Below are 17753 nucleotides of genomic sequence, written 5' to 3'. Positions count from 1 at the left end.
CGCTGCGCTGATGTGTTCAGGCAGCATAAACAACAAAACGATTTGGATGTGCATCTGATCGTTCCACCAACTCACAAATGATTTCATCCTACCGCCGAACAACTTATGGGCAGGCACATGGTTAGCCGCCGCCAGCTGCGTCTCGTCTCATCTAGACAGACGCAGGTCCACAGCCGTGCAAAGAGACCGATCGAAAGACGGAGTGTTCGCCTCCTCGGCATGCAATCAATGCCGGACCAGATCTAGCGAACAGGAACTGCAAGACCCGCCAGCCGCTTTGGAACGGGTGTCTTGTCTACAATGATGGCAACGAAACGAAGCACAAACAATATTTTCCTCTCACAACAAATCAGGTGAACAGGGCGCATGGCATGTGGCACGAAACCTGCGCTGGCCCCTGAAATGGCATCGATCGTGGCCGCGTAAAGCAACCCAAGTACCGAGAGCAGTGATGGATGAACCACGGATCTGGAACTCTTGATCGCACACAGCTTCTAATCTCCAGCCGTGGTGAACAACATTTTCACAATCAAGCAGATACCACCTCATCATTTACAGTGATGGGTGATGGCTCTGCATCATTGCTTCCTGGACACACCTACCATCGTTTTCCCCCCTTTTCTTCGCGCGGCTCCCTAAACCTTACCACACACGGCAGAAGTCTAGCCAGCAGCCAGCTTGGTTGACACTTGGCAGCATCAGCATTGCTTGAATAAATATCGCTGCCCAGCACGCATTCAGACAATCAGACCAGACCTGGTTGATGCTTCATTTCAGGAGGTCCAAGCCTGATGGCAAACAACGATAGCAGTTCATGGCATGATGCATAAGCATGTGTACCAACTGCGGACTAGCCGGGAAGAAGGCACGAACCTGTGGTAGCTTTCTATCATTGGTTGCAGCCTGCAAGCGTTCTACTCGGTACAGCACACGCACCCAGTGAACTAGTGAAGGCAACTGTTCCTATTGCCGTGCCGATGAGTACTACGATTCTACTCTCCTTTTCCCACGAATTTGACTAGTTCGGCTTTGGCAGCTTCCATGACCACTGGGAAATCAACCTCCACATAGCGCCCCCTGCCAACCAAAATTTCAGCCATGAGATACATAAATTGGTGGGAAGGAAAAGATAGACATGAGAGGGAGAGAAGAGAGACCAGAAGTGGTTCTTGGACCAGGTGGCAGATGGAAAAGCCGGGCTTGATATGCCATGCATAATCCTAGCAACGGCCCTTGGCGTGAATTTCGCAAACGAATTGCTTTGAAGGAACACCTGTGGGGCAGTGAAGGTGTTGTCATGGCGAATTGCGACAAAGACAAAAATCACGGTGGAAGCGATTGCCCATACCTTTATATCAGCTTGCAAGAATGGGCTGCAGGAAGCAAAATGAAACGGCGAGTCAAATAAAGTTTTGGATTAGAGCAGTTCAAAGTACATGCGGATCATCGTTGTCTGTTTGAATTGGGAAGATGAAGCGCACAAACCTGCTCCTGTGTGGCTGAGTACAGTGGTCATTGTATGAGGTGGCATAGTTCTTACTAAAGTACTGTATGATCTTCTTTTGAATGCACGAAGTGTGCTGGGAGCCAGAACAGCCATCAGTCCTTTGGCACCCCTTGACAGCAAAGTTTGCTAGATCAAACATAGCATCCAATTTACTGATCTGTACAACAAAGCATCAAAGATTGGCTAAGACGAACTAGGAACACAGTTATATCTGCAGAAGTATATTGGCTAACAAAATAAAAAATCTTAGATACTCGAATAACTTCATTCAAAGTTTGGATAAGAAACAAATAGAACACTATTTATGGAAAAAGGGAACATTTGGAGGAGACTTGCAGTGCACCTTTGAATTTTCTACTTCAGAAAGCCATTTTGTGATATTTGCTGAAAGTGCATTCAAGTCATCTGGCTTCTTTAAGATCACGTAAATGCAGGCTGGATCTTTTAATTCGTATGAAATTTCTCCAGAGAACTGAATGGAGGAGAAATACAAATTAAAAAGAGTCAACATAGAAACAATTGTAGAAATCTGAGGCAAAAGAGAGTTAGACAATGGTTAAAAAAGGCACGACACTAGCAAGTCAACATTCTTAACTGCTAAACATAATACTACATAATCAATCTTTATGCTCTCAATAAAAAGGGCAACAGCCACAACTCATTGAAGTGTAACCGTGCGATCGATATGGATAAAAATTAATAAAAGAACACGAAGGTGCAACTAGACAACACAGAATATATAGGACCACCAGGTTATATCACAGATCGGCAGGTACGGAGTCATGTATACATGTATTTTCTTCAAAACAAGATGCATTATCTACATCAATTCTAATGGTAAATAAAGTCATGTAAAATTTAATGGGGTAATCATTGTTCAATATTTTATTGGTATAACTGTAGTCTAATAGCTATTCTTTCCCACAGAATCCTATTTTTGGTACAGATGAAAAGAACATTCAGACTCAATTGCTGAAAAAAAGGCAAGAAATTTTAAACATGAAACGCTGTTCACTGAGTTAATTAAGATTCCATCCTCATGCGGGCAGTGCACCAAACATAACTCCAGCAATTCAATTCTGAAGATATAAATATTCATTTAACTAAAGGTTAGCCTATCCTGCATTATCAATTGTGTATTGAATAATGGTAGGCAGCCAGCCATGAAAAGAATTGATGAACACCTTGACAACATTGGTATTAATAAGAAAAAAGAAGTATTAGGTTCAGGCAAACCTTTAGCTGTTGCAAATGGTCAAATACTTCATTCACTGTGATGTTCAGATCATTAGCTACCTTTGTCATGTCGAAGACAAAATTTCCACCCTTAGTCTCTGACCTGTAATTAAAAAAATGGAGAATCAGAATCTCAGTAGTGCAACAGGAAAAAGAAGGATGCAAAAGCAGATAATAATGCTTACTTATTCAGAACTGATCTAACTAGTACATCCTTGTCTTCAAGCAAGTGTGGTGACGTCTGCATCGATGTAACTGAATGAATCAGGAAAAGTGAAATAAAAGGACGCAAGTATGATAGCTTAACAAAATAACGAAGCACACGGTATACTTCTGGTGATTGAATGCCTGGGTGAAGGTGTCCCTTTAATAGTAAAGAGTCATTCTTTAATTACTACCATGGTGATCAGCTGAGCAAACTAAGCAAGATTTTGGTTTGTAGTGTACCAGTTATAACAAACCAACTGCATCCAGAATTCCAGACAATGGGATCGCTCTACAAGCATTAGATGTACCTTGTGAAAATACAGTGTGCAGGTAACACTGAACTGAGGAAGTAAACGGAGATATTGCTGACCACCGATTTCTAGCTGTGTTAGGATAGTCAAGAGCACCTGCAGGATGAAATGATCAAGTTTGATATTGACATCTGAAAGTTAGATGGGCAATTCAGAATTTCATATTGGATATCAAATGCATTGGAAATGAAAAGCACTTTTAGGGGATCAGAATTCCAAGTGCCTAAAAGATCAGAGGTACAGAGTGCCTAGATGTGTGAATAATAGCCTTTGGTAGCACAGGAAACAGCTGTCATGGTGATCATGATTGCTCTATAAGTTGACACCTTATCAACATGCAAAAGTGATTTACAACCAAAATAGTTATGAGCCTATGACTACAACAAATTTGTAGAATGAAAATTTAAAGCTTATGGCAGAATATAGCAACACAACTGCCTGAAATGCAGCATGAACACGTGCAAAAAGAAACTAGGTGCATTCAGCTGATAACAGATAAGGGCATAAGGCAGATGCAAACCTCCTCTTTTATATCAAACTTGCGTGAAGTCGACTCTTTAACCAAGGAGCAAATGCGCCCCACTGAATTGTCACATGAAAATACCTGGCAAAGAAATTTGCTCATAGCATATTCATCAACACCGTCACTGTAAAAAAGAAGGGTTGATTGAAGTCATTCCGTTGGAAACTTAGAGCGGATTGATCATGTAAATTATAAGAAGTTCTTTTAAACGAACAAGAAGATAAGATTCACCTGTGCGAAAGACTACGGCTCTTATAGAATGTTGTTGAATCAAGAAGTAGATGACAATATGACAATCGCCCATCCCTCCCAGCACGCCCAGTTTCCTGGAAAGAGCACAGTAAGATGTCTAGAGCAGAGAAAAGAGAATGGAGAAAAAAGCATTCCGCATGAAGTATACCTGTATGTATTCTTCTAAGCTTTCTGGCAAGCTATAGTGAATCACCTTTAAAAGGGGAAATGCTTGAATCAGTCCAAGTGATAAGGAGTGTAACTTTGCTTAAAGCTATAGGCTGTCACATTTGAATTTTCTATGCTAATCATACCCCTTCAACGTCACTCTTATCAAGACCCATTCCAAATGCCACTGTTGCAACAACCTTCGGTCACAGGGAGGAAAACAACAAGGTTAGACATCAACAACTGCGTAATGCATTTGATAAAATAGGTGCTGACAAAGAACTGCCATTACCACTCTTATTTTGTTAGAGCAGAAAAGCTCTTGTACACGGCTCCTGTTCTTCATAGGAAGTCCACTATGGTAGCTCTACAGAACAGAATCAGATGTAAAGAAACAATAAATGCAATAAATTTCAGTCAAGGTGAATACCAACCTTAGCAGTAATGTTGTTGTCACATAAGTACTTTGAAACATAGTCAGTTTCTCCCTGTCAAGAAAAAAAACTTTTATATCTTTGCAGCTGTATCAGAAAGATTTAGGTACTGGACAAATGTATGAACATCTTGAGGAAACAGAAAGGAGATCACCTGAAACTTGCAATAGACAATTATACTCTTCATGTCAACAAAAGGTGAAGACTTCAACAACAGCAATAGATCCTTCAGTCTGTGTTTTTTTAAAAGGACTGGATCAACATGTGCTCACGGAAAACAGGTGGCATGGCTTCTTACATAGTTAAACCATATTAAACAATCCAGTGCTGCCATCAAAATGGCCCATGGAAACTTAGAAGGATATAAACTGACCTACCTGTTATTGCTCGTGCTGATAGACAGCTGCAGATTGTCCCTTATTTGAGATGTTTTAATGAGGTTATCAGATGGTATTTCTAAGGCAGTCACTATCTCCTCCAAGGTTTGAGTTGTCGCAGTTGCAGTCATTGAAAGAATACATTGACCATTAAGTTTTCTTCGAAGTAGTGATGCACGGAGCCTTAGATACGAAGGTCTAAAATTATGAGACCTGCCCATTGTTCAATATCAAGACATAAACATTGTTGAACTAACAATAAGTGATGAGCAGAGCAGAGCAAGCACATAATAAGCAAGAGAGAAGAACAACAACGATCATAGGATGTGTCAAAGAAAACAAGCAGATAGAAAGCGGAAAAGAGAAAAGCTCTGGTACTAACTGCAAAGAACAGCATGCAGTATATCAATTGAACTACAAGGACATATCAACTCACCATTCAGAAATGCAGTGAGCTTCATCAATAGCAACTAGAGATATTGGTAGCCCATCCCTAAATATTAGCAGAAATTCTTCATTCAAGAATCTTTCAGGGGAAACAAAAAGCACCTGATCATAAATGGAAAGGAATTAAGCATAGCTAAACAGGTTAGTATAAACATCATCAACACAAAGGATATATGAAGCACAAGATCAGATTGGGCTCATTTTCAATATATTGAGAAATCTGTCTATCTTAGATTCAATTTTGACTTCCATAATATTTTCATAAAAACATGCTGTTGTGTTAAAATAGCATAGATAGCCTGGATTGCTCACTAGTCAGGGGAGCATCAGGGCTGGGTTACTGTAACTAAAATTGGCAGTGGATGCTACATTAGTAGTCATAGTCATAAAACTAGGAGTCAAACCAATGTACCTTTATTTCTCCTCCACGCAACCTTTGTAATGTCTCATGAAACTCATCGCTTGTCTGAGAGAATTTGATAGTGTAGGACAATGATCAGAATAAGGATGGCTAGGATTCCCATAAAAGAATATGTATGCATATTATTTACCTGATTGCTTGCAAGAAGGCCACCTGGCAAAAATGCAGGTAGCTTCCTCAGTTGATCCACCATTAAGGAGAGCAGGGGGCTTACCACCAGTGTTAGTCCAGGCAAAATCATAGCAGGCACCTAGAATATAGCATTACTGTCACTTCAGAACTGACCTTACAAAATCAATATCTCAAAGTTCTCACCACACGTCCACACCTGATAGCATAGTGACTTGCCCGCACCAGTAGGGAGCACAAGCATAGTTGACTCTCCTGCAACAACCTTCTGGATTGCCTCAAGCTGCCCTTCGCGGAAAGAGTTGTACCCATAGACAACTCTGAGCAAGCTCTCAAGATTCTGCTCAGATGGGTCCTCTCTCGCTGCTTCGACGGCCTCGAGGACACCATCGTCACCTACTGCCCCCTTCTTCTCCCGCTCTAACAGAGCTTCAGCCACAAGATCCCCTTCCTCGTCGCCGCAGCCTTGAGGTTTCGCGCCGCCAAGTCGCTGCCGCCGCCAGGAGCGGTATTTCGTCGGGCGCCTAGCCTGCGCGTTCCTGAACGTCCTCCTCCGACCGTAGCCATTGATGTTGAGCCGCACAAAGTTTCCTTCGGCACCCCCTCTCGGCCGCTTCGGTTGCTCTGCCTCCGCCGCCGCGGGGGCCACCTCCGACACCGAGTTGGGATGCACCCGCTTGGGCCTGGTCTGCGGCGGCGCGTCCGGCACAGGACACTGCGCTGCCGCTGCGGTTGCTATCTCCGTGGGCGCCGGAGTGGGCGCGGGGGCCGGGGCGCTGAAGGCGGCGGCGGGATCGAAGGAGGGGTTGCGCGACTGGACGAGACGGCGGAAGGAGGAGGAAGAGACGGTGCTGGTGGCGGCGACAAGCGCGGGAGCAGCGGCGATGCGTGAGACGAGACCGTGCGGGTCGGAGAGCGCGGCGGAGGGGAGGGGAGGCGGCGAAGCGGCGGCGGTGCATGCGGATGCTGCAGGCTTGGGCTTCGCCTTGGACTTGGGGGGTTTGGGCTTGGGCTTGGGCTTGGGCTTGGGTTTCACGGTGGCGGTGTGCTTGGGGTTGGGACGGGGGTCGGGCGGCGGAGGGGGCTGTGGCGAACGGCCGCGGGGCGGGGAGGCGGAGACATCGGAGATCAGGGACCCCTCGGAGTCGGAGTCCCCGGCGAGGAGTTGGGAGTACATCGGCGTGGGTGTGGGGCTGGGGGCGGTGCTCGTCGCCGTAGTCGTGGACGGAGCCGGAGCGGGGAGTGGCGGGGAATTTGGGGGGAGAATTGCTAGGCTTCCCGCCAAGGCAGGGGAATACTGGAAGGGAATCGGATCGCGATCTGCCCGGCCTGCCCACTGCCCAGGGAACGAATCGAACAACTCTCCTGGCCGGCCCAGCCCATCGCCTTTCCCGCTTTTCATGCCATCGTTTCTTGCCGGCATGTATTCATTTGTTCGCCGTTGAGTTAAAAAAACATTTTCAAGCGAACCGTTCCCTGAACTCCAGATGTCAACGGGGAATTCGCCGTCGGGGAGTGCCTCCCCATCCCCGTCCCCGTGGGGAAGAAAATTCTCCATCCCCATCTCCATCAAGTGCCACGGGGAAGACTTTCTCTCCATCCCCATCCCCGTGGGGAATTAGTCCCCGTGGGAATTTCCATGGGCCGTAGGTATTTTATCATCATCTACAAAGTTTGTACTTTAAACTTTATTTAAGTAGCACATATATGTTCTATAGCATTTTCGCTTAATAAAAATTGGTTTAAAACCCTAAGTGATATAACGGGACTATGAAATGTAACTTTCGTTTCGCGTTTCCGTTGATGGTTTCGAGTTACGGAATTTGATCTACACACTATATCACATGCATTAACATAAAACCATGATGCTCACGTAGTGTTTTAGTAAACGATTTACGGTGTAACACCGATTGTGTTACAGGAGTGTCGGATACCGTGAGAAGGGGTACCCTAAGCAAGATCCAAAAAACGACTGCTTAGACTTCGTAAAGATCGAAACCAGCTAAACGCTGCTGGCCTCGGCCGATTCTCCGACTCGCCCGAGGCCCCATCACCGCGGACCTCGGCCGATTCTCCGATTCGCCCGAGGCCTCCTCGCCGAGGTCTGCAATTCTCCGACTCGCCCGAGGCCCCCTCGCCGCGGACCTCGGGCGACCCCCTACCAAAAGCCTCGGCCGACCCCCTCTCTCGTCGCAGGCCTCGGCCGGGCCACCGATCCTCCGTCTCGCGCGAGGCGGGCACGGCAGCACTCCGCTGCCTCTTCCTCCTCCCGTCCCTCTGACAAAACGTCGTGTCGTATTAACTCAGCCAACTGCTGCTCCTGACATCAGCCGCATGCTCGGCACAGTACAGCAGAATGGCCGATGGGACAGGAGGCAGGACTGGGCAGGGGTTACCTGCCACTGTACTAACCACCGTGACGCCCATGCCTCACTATGCTGCCAACTCCTGCACCGAGGACAATGCAGCGTGGGGAGCCACATCTGGGCTACTGTGGCCTCGCAATCAGTACCCAGGGCCAATAACTCCCCCCAAGGCCTCGACAGTTTGCTTCACGGGCTCGGCAGCCTGAGGGTCCATGACCACCGAGCCCCCCACGATGGCTCGGCCTCGGCATCTGCAGAGCCGCTGCTCCCTACGACGTCACTACACGGCAACCAGCACGTCGCCCGCCATGTCCTGCATCAAGCCGTACTGGAGCCCCACGACGCACAAGACCGAGTATGACCAGCATGTCACTCCCGCACGTCCCATCAAGGCGCTCAACCACTCCGACAAACCACACGACGGCGCAGTACAGCGAAGTGGCAGACCAGATGTCCGTCACGTCAGCACCCTGCCATCCACGACGGGACTGTGCAGGGGTTACCGGCTACTGTGCTGCCTAAACTCCTGCACCAAGAACGAACACGACGTGGGGGGTCAGAACCGGGTTCCTGTGACCTCGGGACCAGCGAACCGACCGCTCCGCCCCGCTCGAGACCCCCGATAGGCCTCGGACGAACTAACCGAGTTCCGCCTCGCCCGAGACTCCCGGTAGGGCCTCGGGCGAACTGGCCATGCTCCACCTCGCTCGAGGCTGGGCTCGTCCCGCAACCTCGTCGCCTCCGCCTCAAAGGTCACTCTGGCAGGCTATCGCATCCAATTAATGCGCCCAGCTGCCCCCACTACGTAAGCCACGATCGGCAGTACGCCGCGATAGGAGCGACGGGACAACAGTCAAATCGCCTTTTTACCATCCCTTACTGACAATACAGGGTACCGTATCCTGTAGACACACGTTCCGCACTATTCCGCCTAAATCAACTATCGACGATGGCCGCCCAGACCTCACATTGCCACCTGCTAAAGGCCTCGGCACAGCAGGCCTCAGCACAGTGGGTCTCGGCCTCAGCACGGCAGGTCTCGGCACAGCCTACTACAGCAACCACCAGACCTCGGCACTTCACCAAGTCAACAAAAGTACAGGAGCGCAGCATGTCGCCAGCCTTGAAGACCATATCGACTAGACAACGACGGGAACTCCCACGACGCCACGCTGCTCCAGGGAGCGGAATACGTCAGCAAATAGTAGCCTTCTCATGTACTTCTGGCTTCCTCCTTGTGGCTATAAAAGGAGGTAGCTGGGGCCATTTCTAGGGGGAGGAACGGGCAGAAAGACAAACACACCGATAGAACCACACACTTCTACGCTGCTTGGGAACAACGTCTCAAGCAGCCCGCACCACCCTCGCCGAGACCTGGGGCTAGCTCCCTCTCTCACCTAGCTTGTAACCCCCTACTACGAGCACTCCGGTGCAAGGAATACAAGATCGATCTCTCAGACTGGACGTAGGGCCTCGATTGCCCGAACCAGTATAAACCTTGTGTCTCTTTGCATCACCATCCGGGATTAGGGGCACGCAGCACAAATTCACTCGTTGGTTGAGGGACCCCCGGTTCCAAAACACCGACAAGGAGCTAGGGTTGCAACATTGCTTATATATCACAGGTATTGGGCCTTGCCAGTATATGGGCCTTTGGAATCGGGTCCCCGTGAGGAGCGGGGACGGGGGGCCTGCATACCATCCCCGCCCCCGTGATCTCCAATGGGGATAACTTCAGCCCTGTGTTAATCCCCCGTGGGGGTAGAATTCATATCATCCCCGTCCCCTAATGGGTGAATTCCCCGCGGGGATTTGGGGAACGGGGCCCGTTGACATCTATATGTGGAACCTGTCCACCTGTTCAAGTTCTCGATTTGCATGGGTGCTCGTATTTTTCTGAATTTATTTTAAGATTTAACGACGTTATACTTTCAATGGTAGGCGACGTCCCCGTCGAGAGCGAGGCGTCTGTGGTGACTTCGTGAATCTCGAGATCTGTCGGTTTAGTCCTTTCTGAGGTGCTCATAGAGGGGTAGGTTTTGCATACGTGTGTCCATAGGGGTAAGTGTGCGTGCGTGTTGTGGGCGTCGTCGTTGTATCGTGTAATTCTAAAAAAACATTTTGAACATTTGTATATGGCCTTCAAAACGGGGACTTTAACTATCTATAATTTGTGACGAATGGAGTAGTTTCTATTGTGAATTTCAGGAAATGCTATGTTTTTCTTTAGAGGAAAATATGAAACTATGCAACTCTTCTTGGCTACTTGATCAAGAAGACTAGAAGAGACTACATAAATACTCAGATACATGCATGTCTATTGACTAAGAAGAGAGAATACATGCTCAAAAATAAATCAATAAATTAGTGGTCATGTGAAAACTCGAACGCTAGTGGTACAAGAAGAGAGTACATGCTCATAAATCAATAAATGGACAGTGCAGTTAATAATAAAAACAAAAACACTTCGGCCGAGTCGCGACATCCGAGTCCAGTGTGTGTGGCCCACACCCACACGACCGTTGGGCGCGCCGGTCCGGCCCACCTTTAAAAGCCCCCCGCACCCGTCCACCACCGTGCGCACACATCCATCCACCCACCAGAGCCGGTCGATCTGTTCGAAAACGCTCCGAAAAGGCCCCACACCGCACTGCGCCGCCGCCGCCGCACTAGCCGTTGCTTCTCCCCTTCCCCTCCGTTCCCATTCCCAAGGAGTTGTCCTCGCCGGCGGATCCGAGGCGCCACCGCAAGAGGAGTAAGGAGGAGGAGGAGGAGAGGAAACCAGAATGGCGTCGCGGACGGCGTCCAAGGACATCATCACCCTGCGGGGCTCCGCCGCCATCGTCAGCGAGTTCTTCGGTACGCGCGCACCGCCCTCCTCCCTCTCCTAATTAGTTGCCGGGGTGTTTGATGGAATATTTGTGTTCGCATCGCAGGGTACGCGGCGAATAGGTACGGTAACGGTACAATCAACAGTGTCCGGCGGGAGGCGGCGGCAGCGTCGCTGCCGATCCATCGCGGATTAGATTCGTGAGGAAGGTTCAGGATTTTGTATTGACTGATTGATCCGGTTCCGTTTGGTTTTTGGTGGATTGCAGCATCCTCTACAACCGCGCGGTGTATCCGGAGGAGAGCTTCACCAAGGTGAAGAAGTATGGGCTCACCATGCTGCTCACGCAGGACGAGGGGGTGAAGAACTTCATCGCCAACCTCACCTCCCAGCTCTCAGGTCGGTTTCCTCCCACCCACCTGAGATCGATCTCTCTCTCCTTGCTGGATTGCTCGCGAATGTGCTCAGGTCTTTCGGTCATTGGTTTTGTGTCTCTGAAACTGAATGTTGCAGAATGGCTGGAGGCCGGGAAGCTGCAGCGGATCGTGCTGGTGATAATGAGCAAGGCCACCAGCGAGGTGCTCGAGCGCTGGAACTTCAATATCGTCACCGACGCCGAGGTCATCGAGAAGGGGTGCGACACACTCACTCTTATCCCCAATCTTTTACCCTCTTCCTACGACCCTAACCAATCCATATTAGCCGGTGCTCATTGTGTCAGTCATGGCTTGATTGCGTCTTCTTCTAATGTTCGTCAGGGCTATCAAGGAGAAGAGCGACAAGGAGATCATGAGGGAGATTCAAGCCATCATGCGCCAGATCGCCTCCTGCATCACCTACCTCCCCTGCCTCGACGAGCCATGTAAGGACAGCAACCGGCATCCAATCGCCTAATTTATCTTCCTGTCCTGTATTTCGGCTTCCTTTTTGGAACTGGGGCTGCAAGTCTGCAACTGCAGCCGTGGCTGACTCTCGTCTCCTGTGCTCCCACGTCGGGCTGATCAGGCGTGTTCGACGTGCTGGCCTACACGGACACGGACGTCGACGCTCCGGGCACCTGGGTCGAAAGCGACGCCAAGCTCATCGACAACCCGCAGATGGTTAAGCTGCACTCGTTCGACACGAAGGTATGTCCACGCAGCAATTCAGAATAGACACGGGCGTCGACGAAGCAGACCCGTTTATCTATTCGGTATCACCGATCTGGTTCTCGATTCGATTGCTAATTCACAGTTCCTGTGCTGGAGTGGCAGATTCACAAGGTGGACACGCTGGTGTCGTACAAGAAGGACGAGTGGGACGAGGAGTAGATTTTGCACCAAGTACCCTGCTATTGATGATAGAGCTTGGCGTGAAGGCAGCGTGAATCGTTCATTCACGTCTAGCGCGTACTGCCCTAGTATTAGTGCCACTGCTGCTTTAGGGAGAAAGGAAAGTATGAGATGCCCCTACCATTTTGCCATTCTTGAATGTTCCCCTGAAATCTCTGGAGCCCTGGAAGCTATGTAATTCTGGGATTGAAATGCAACCATTTGCGATCTTTTTAGATGCTGTTTTTACTTTTATTTATGTAACACGTCGCTGACAAGCGCCTGTGCGGTATAACAACTATCTTGCCTGTTTACATTCCCTGAACACAATGTGCTGGAAACTGAGTAAACAAGTACAGTATTGCAGAGTACATTTGCTTCACTTGCCACATTCAGATTTACTGCAAGGAACCGTTGAACAATGTAGTTATCTGGAGGATCATTTGATGCACACTCCAATTGCACATTAGGCCCTGTTCGGCTTACCCCATATTCGACTTGTTCGACTTCTTTTTTTACACCGGAACAGTATTTTTCTCTCATAACAATTCAGCCGGAACAGTGTTTTCAGCCAGTTTCAGAACAGCGAACGGGGCAGTGCTAGCAATTCTAGTTACCAATGTCACTATTCAGCTACATTTTACATATATCCGAGAATAAAGAATTGCCTGACTTAAATTACACTAAATGGCAGTGCTAGCAATTCCACTTCGACAAAATCAATCACCAAGCGACCGCAGCCCCTGATACATCACACCAGGTCGGAGATCATCAAGGCTATCAACGTTTCTATAGCCCTGAGAAATGTCCAACCACGCCGTGAGAGGAAATCTCGAAAGTCCTCTTCAGTGTAAAATGTCTTGTCTTCTGGGGTCTGCATGCGGTTTCCATCACAGAGTTTGATTGTCATCCCTGAAAAAAGGGATAACCCCAAACTTCAGTAGTTAAATGAAAAGCCTCTCGAGTGATAAAACCCTATGGATTGTCTCTGTGTCTGGCCCTCATGTACTAATCTCATCCATGCACACAAATTTTTAGGAGTCTATGTTCTATTATCCATGCGGAAAAGAAGTTTGAAAATAAAACAAAGTATTACTATGTAGTGATTGACTAGTTGCCCATGACAAAGAGTCTATGTTCTAATTTTCACATTTCCCTTAACAAGGCATAACAACGTCACTACATCCATATACAGATCTAGTTACTCATAAAGTAAAGAATTTCCTTCCATGGATAAGAAGAGAGTTTACAGGTACCATCATCAAGATTAAGTGTGTAAGTTCCAACTGGCATGTCCCTGTCCAAGGCTCGAACAACCTCATCTTCATCTTCAAGCCAGAAAGCACGCCTTGTTCTTAATCCAAATGCTGATTTGATGGCTTCCTTAATTGCTTCAGGAGTACCATCAATTCCAATCCTTTTAGTGTAATCACCCCACTTCACTAAAATGACTCTCCCACCAAAACTGCCATGGTTATCTCCACCTGTATGTATTTATGCAGAATTCCAATGGGAACAATAAATTAAACCAAAAAATACTTTAAAAATACTTGCACTGAACTACCCAGTTTTGAAATGGCTGCTGGAATTCAGTTTACTATAATTTAAGTAAGAGCTACCCAATGTTAAGCACTTTGAAGGCTACAGAATCTTAAAATACAAATTAGAATGGTGTTTATCTCTCTAGGTAGTTGATTTGTCACCTCAGGTGTACTCCCTCCATTCTAAATTATAAGTCGCTTTGGCTTTTCTAGGTAAATTTTTTTGCTATGCACCAAAATATAGGGTATGTTTAGATACAAACAAAAAATCATGTACCTAGAAAAGCTAAAACAACTTATAATTTGGAACGAAGGAGTAGAAGTTTGAATGAGGGCAGTTAGTACACAGAAAGTTACAGGTCCCTGCCAACTGCCAAGAACTATACCAATGAAGATCATAGGTAAAACTAAGATAATAAGATCTGAACTAAGGTTTGGTCAAAGTTGAGGAGCTTCAAAACCTTTTGTTTCCATACGGTTTAACAGAACAGGGGGCTAAACCAAATTTAGTTCATACACCACACAGAATTATACTAATTTATCAGCAGTGAGAAGTTAAGAGGCTACTCATTCAGAGGTATTAATTTAACTTGTGATGTGAAGATTAGTACCATTAGTAGAGGTGTCTCTCCAATTCCACGGGTTCACACCATTGGTTGCAACTGCATCAGCAGCTGTCAAGGGAAGCGGATGCCTGTCATCCTCCAAACGATCATCGATACTCAGCATCGGTCTACCATTTGCTAGAAATCATGAAAGGGTATAGTCAACAACAAATTTGCATAGTCACTACATGAATTCAATTAAGAAATAGGTCGAGATTGTTACACACGTAGGAGCTCAGTACCTTCCACAGGACCAAAGGGAATGTTAGCATCCTCAAAGCCTAAATTGAATGCAGAGAATATTAGTCCATGAGCTAACAAAAAGCTACTGCAACCAAAAATCAAATAAGGCACAGAGTCCAACAGCCACAAAGCATGATAACGAACTATTACTAATGGAGCAGGTAACTGAGACATATGAAAGTATGAAACCACACACCATATAACTCCTAAAGCTATCAGACATGGACACCCTACGTCCCTACAGTCACCACACTCTCAGAAACGAAATCAACTGCATATTGCATATAGGTCATATTTTCTCAAATTGCTCGATAAGCTTGAACAGTTTAACAAGCCCTATAATTTGGACACATCTAAATACCAATGGTCTGCCATAGCATACACCCAAAAATCGTTATCAAAATAGTTGATTTGTATCCAAAATCCAAAGCTTTGCATTCTCAAAATCTCTTATGTGGAATTCAAGACATCACAGTAATCGTTTCATCTAGCAAAGCATGACAATCTCTATAATAACAGAGGCCAACCGTTATCTGTGGTGAACTGCAGGTAGGACTCGATCTTGGAATTGGATGTGAGGCTCTTCCCGGCAGCACCACTGCCAACGCAGCCACCACTGCCGCTTCCCGTCGCCTTCCCGCGGTGCTTGAGCAGGTCGTCGATCTCCTTGTAGTAGGCCATCTTGGCGTTGCCGTTCCCTCCAGCGCCGGAGCCGCTGCCGCCGCTGTTCCGAGAGTGGCTGTGCGCCTTCTTGAACTCCTTGAGCAGGTTGCGCACTTGTCGGTGCACATGGTCGGGGAGCGGTCGAACCCTTGGTCCCGCATCCGGGCGGAGATGGCCTCCCAGAGGTGCTTGTTGGACTTGGAGGTGTTGAAGTGGGCGTCCATTTCCCGGCGCAGCGCGATGAGGCAGAGGGTCTCCTCCCGGACCCAGGTCTCCGCGCGCCTCTTTGGCGCCGATCCCGCCGCTGCCGCGGCGCGGGAGGAGGAATCGTAGCCGCCGTCCTCGCCGCTGCTCTCCGGGAGCAGCAGCGGTGGGGTGGGCGCCGACGGCGGCCCGGAGAGGAGCATGGCGGCAGCGGCAGCGGCGCGGGCAGGAGGGGGGAGGCTGGTGCCTGGTGGCAGTGTGCTGTGACCTGTGAGAGGGAGGCGAACTGTGGTGTGGTGTGCTGGGAAGCGGCGATGGGGGGCCGACGCCGGACGCCCGACGGGCAGGATCGGGGACGACGGGGCCCCGACACGAGCAACATACGGGTAGGGCAGCCCGGCCCCACCCATATGGCCCTCAGCCGTGCCCCTGTTTGTTAAATGTTTGGTCCAGCTTAGCTCAAGAAGTCAAGAGCAAAGACTTCCCGAGAGGCCGAGAATATGCCATCTTAACGTACGAGTGACAGTTAGAGTCACACGCCAAGCTTTTATGTTGCTTTGGAGCGGCAGTATGAATGGTGAACCCGTAGTGTGCCTAGATTCTTTTTGTTAAAGACAACTTAGCGTAGAACGCGTACTGTGCAGGTGTGCAGAGGTATATCAACTAATTGTTATGTTTGATCTAATACCTAGAAGATGTAAATGATAGATTGACCAAACAAGGTATTGTCTCTCTCTCTCCACTCTCGGTACTTTCTATTTCGGATTCAGATGGACCAAAACCACCATCAAAACTTACAAAGCAGAAGTGGAAGCCACTAATTTTGAAATAAATTCAGGGACAAAGAAGATGTAGCGATCACCAAAATGGAAGTTAACTCGAAGGCCAAAAGCTTTTTCACTAACATGTAGTGATAAGTTGAGTATTCAACCGCATGAGGTGTGAGATGTTCCATCTTAGGTTAGCCACAAAAAAAAAAGTTCCTCCTCTCACACCCATATTCGTAGATAACGAGTTCCTCGAAAACTCGAAGACAATGCCCAAATACATATAGTTGCTCGTGGTCAGCAACAAGGTATCGGTACGGTGTGAAACGAACCAATTATAGGCTTTGGGATGTAGCAAGCTAGAACGTGACAAAACAAGATCCTTGAGGATTGATACATTGGTGTAAACCTTAGCCCTAAAGAGCAGCCTAAGCCATGTCATGAGTTGCTAGCCTAAAAAATGCTCTAAAATGGACTTCAACCAAGACATGGCTCTATCCCACTCATAATAAAAAAACTATTTCTATTACAAAGGTGTAGCTGGCGTCTGAGATCTTGACAACTGGCCACACACAATCTTTATGCTCTGCAGACAAAATTACCATCATGAAAACTTCTACACAGGTCATAAAAGTCTTGGTTGATCACTGCCCAGGAGGCCCTTTTGTTTGTCCATCCATAACCTTGATTAGTCTCGTGTTGATCGCCACTTCGTGCATCTGATGCAGATGGTTAGACGATCAGAAGAAGCTGGCCGGCTTGCCATTTGATTCCCCAGTGTAAGCACCTCGAGACTCGCCTGGTTTCCCAACGTCACTGTTCTGAATATTTCAATTTTGTCAGTTTCTTGTAAAATTTTTAAACTCTTCTCTATTCGGAATGGGCAGCAAGCCGATTGGTTAAGAAGAAGATCTCAGTCTTGTCATGGCGCAACGGTGAATGATCTGTTCTTAATTTCTTGTTACCTTTCCATCGGATGTCCATGCCGCGTTGCAGACTTGCAGGTACCTCTCCCTCCAGATGGACGGGCGCGTCCGCTGCAGCGGCGTGGGGTACCCGCCGTGGCAAGCGTTTGTGGCGCAGCTGCCGCAGGTGAAAGGGATGTGGTTGGGTCTTCTTGACGGGATGGACGGCAGGGTGCTCTAGGCCAGCAACGTGTTGACTGATAAGCATCCATCCCATTTTGCTGTGCCTAGTTTAGCTAGATGTGACCAGTGCTTACAAGGATGTTTT

The 17753-nt window shown here is 47.8% G+C and overlaps 2 protein-coding genes and 1 pseudogene across 2 annotated transcripts; 1 reads left to right on the top strand and 2 right to left on the bottom strand.

Moving 5' to 3' along the window:
* Nucleotides 1-345: 345 nt before the first annotated feature.
* Nucleotides 346-7296, bottom strand: LOC136493355 (ATP-dependent DNA helicase Q-like 5). The gene is made up of 21 exons (XM_066489432.1): nucleotides 6191-7296; nucleotides 5993-6112; nucleotides 5854-5907; nucleotides 5431-5543; nucleotides 4995-5207; nucleotides 4772-4850; nucleotides 4618-4671; nucleotides 4476-4550; nucleotides 4330-4383; nucleotides 4185-4229; nucleotides 4016-4110; nucleotides 3782-3908; nucleotides 3259-3357; nucleotides 2929-2984; nucleotides 2744-2846; nucleotides 1851-1979; nucleotides 1486-1664; nucleotides 1349-1373; nucleotides 1158-1273; nucleotides 874-1077; nucleotides 346-788 (listed from the first exon to the last, which is right to left on the bottom strand). The coding sequence occupies exons 1-20, from the start codon at nucleotides 7166-7168 to the stop codon at nucleotides 993-995; spliced, it is 2799 nt and encodes a 932-aa protein (XP_066345529.1). The 5' UTR covers nucleotides 7169-7296; the 3' UTR covers nucleotides 346-788; nucleotides 874-992.
* A 3648-nt stretch (nucleotides 7297-10944) lies between these two features.
* Nucleotides 10945-12578, top strand: LOC136490846 (mitotic spindle checkpoint protein MAD2-like). The gene is made up of 7 exons (XM_066487031.1): nucleotides 10945-11216; nucleotides 11294-11309; nucleotides 11456-11586; nucleotides 11701-11821; nucleotides 11946-12049; nucleotides 12193-12314; nucleotides 12441-12578. The coding sequence occupies exons 1-7, from the start codon at nucleotides 11144-11146 to the stop codon at nucleotides 12495-12497; spliced, it is 624 nt and encodes a 207-aa protein (XP_066343128.1). The 5' UTR covers nucleotides 10945-11143; the 3' UTR covers nucleotides 12498-12578.
* Nucleotides 12579-13216: 638 nt separating this feature from the next.
* Nucleotides 13217-16204, bottom strand: LOC136493168 (trihelix transcription factor GT-1-like; annotated as a pseudogene).
* Between the last annotated feature and the right edge of the window lie 1549 nt (nucleotides 16205-17753).

Source organism: Miscanthus floridulus, chromosome 11 (genome assembly GCF_019320115.1).
Source record: "Miscanthus floridulus cultivar M001 chromosome 11, ASM1932011v1, whole genome shotgun sequence".
Lineage (NCBI taxonomy): Eukaryota > Viridiplantae > Streptophyta > Magnoliopsida > Poales > Poaceae > Miscanthus > Miscanthus floridulus.
Note: the sequence above shows the minus strand (reverse complement) of the source record. Positions and strands in the feature narration are given on the sequence as shown.

Excerpts from the sequence above, each read along its gene's own strand:
- LOC136493355 (XM_066489432.1), bottom strand. The coding sequence starts at position 7,168 with ATGTACTCCCAACTCCTCGCCGGGGACTCCGACTCCGAGGGGTCCCTG. Across the intron at positions 4,851-4,994 it reads ATCAGCACGAGCAATAACAG|ACTGAAGGATCTATTGCTGT; the intron begins GTAGGTCAGTTT and ends AAAAAAACACAG. Across the intron at positions 1,374-1,485 it reads ACTCAGCCACACAGGAGCAG|CCCATTCTTGCAAGCTGATA; the intron begins GTTTGTGCGCTT and ends TGCTTCCTGCAG.
- LOC136490846 (XM_066487031.1), top strand. The coding sequence starts at position 11,144 with ATGGCGTCGCGGACGGCGTCCAAGGACATCATCACCCTGCGGGGCTCC. Across the intron at positions 11,822-11,945 it reads GCCGAGGTCATCGAGAAGGG|GGCTATCAAGGAGAAGAGCG; the intron begins GTGCGACACACT and ends AATGTTCGTCAG. Across the intron at positions 12,050-12,192 it reads CCCCTGCCTCGACGAGCCAT|GCGTGTTCGACGTGCTGGCC; the intron begins GTAAGGACAGCA and ends CGGGCTGATCAG.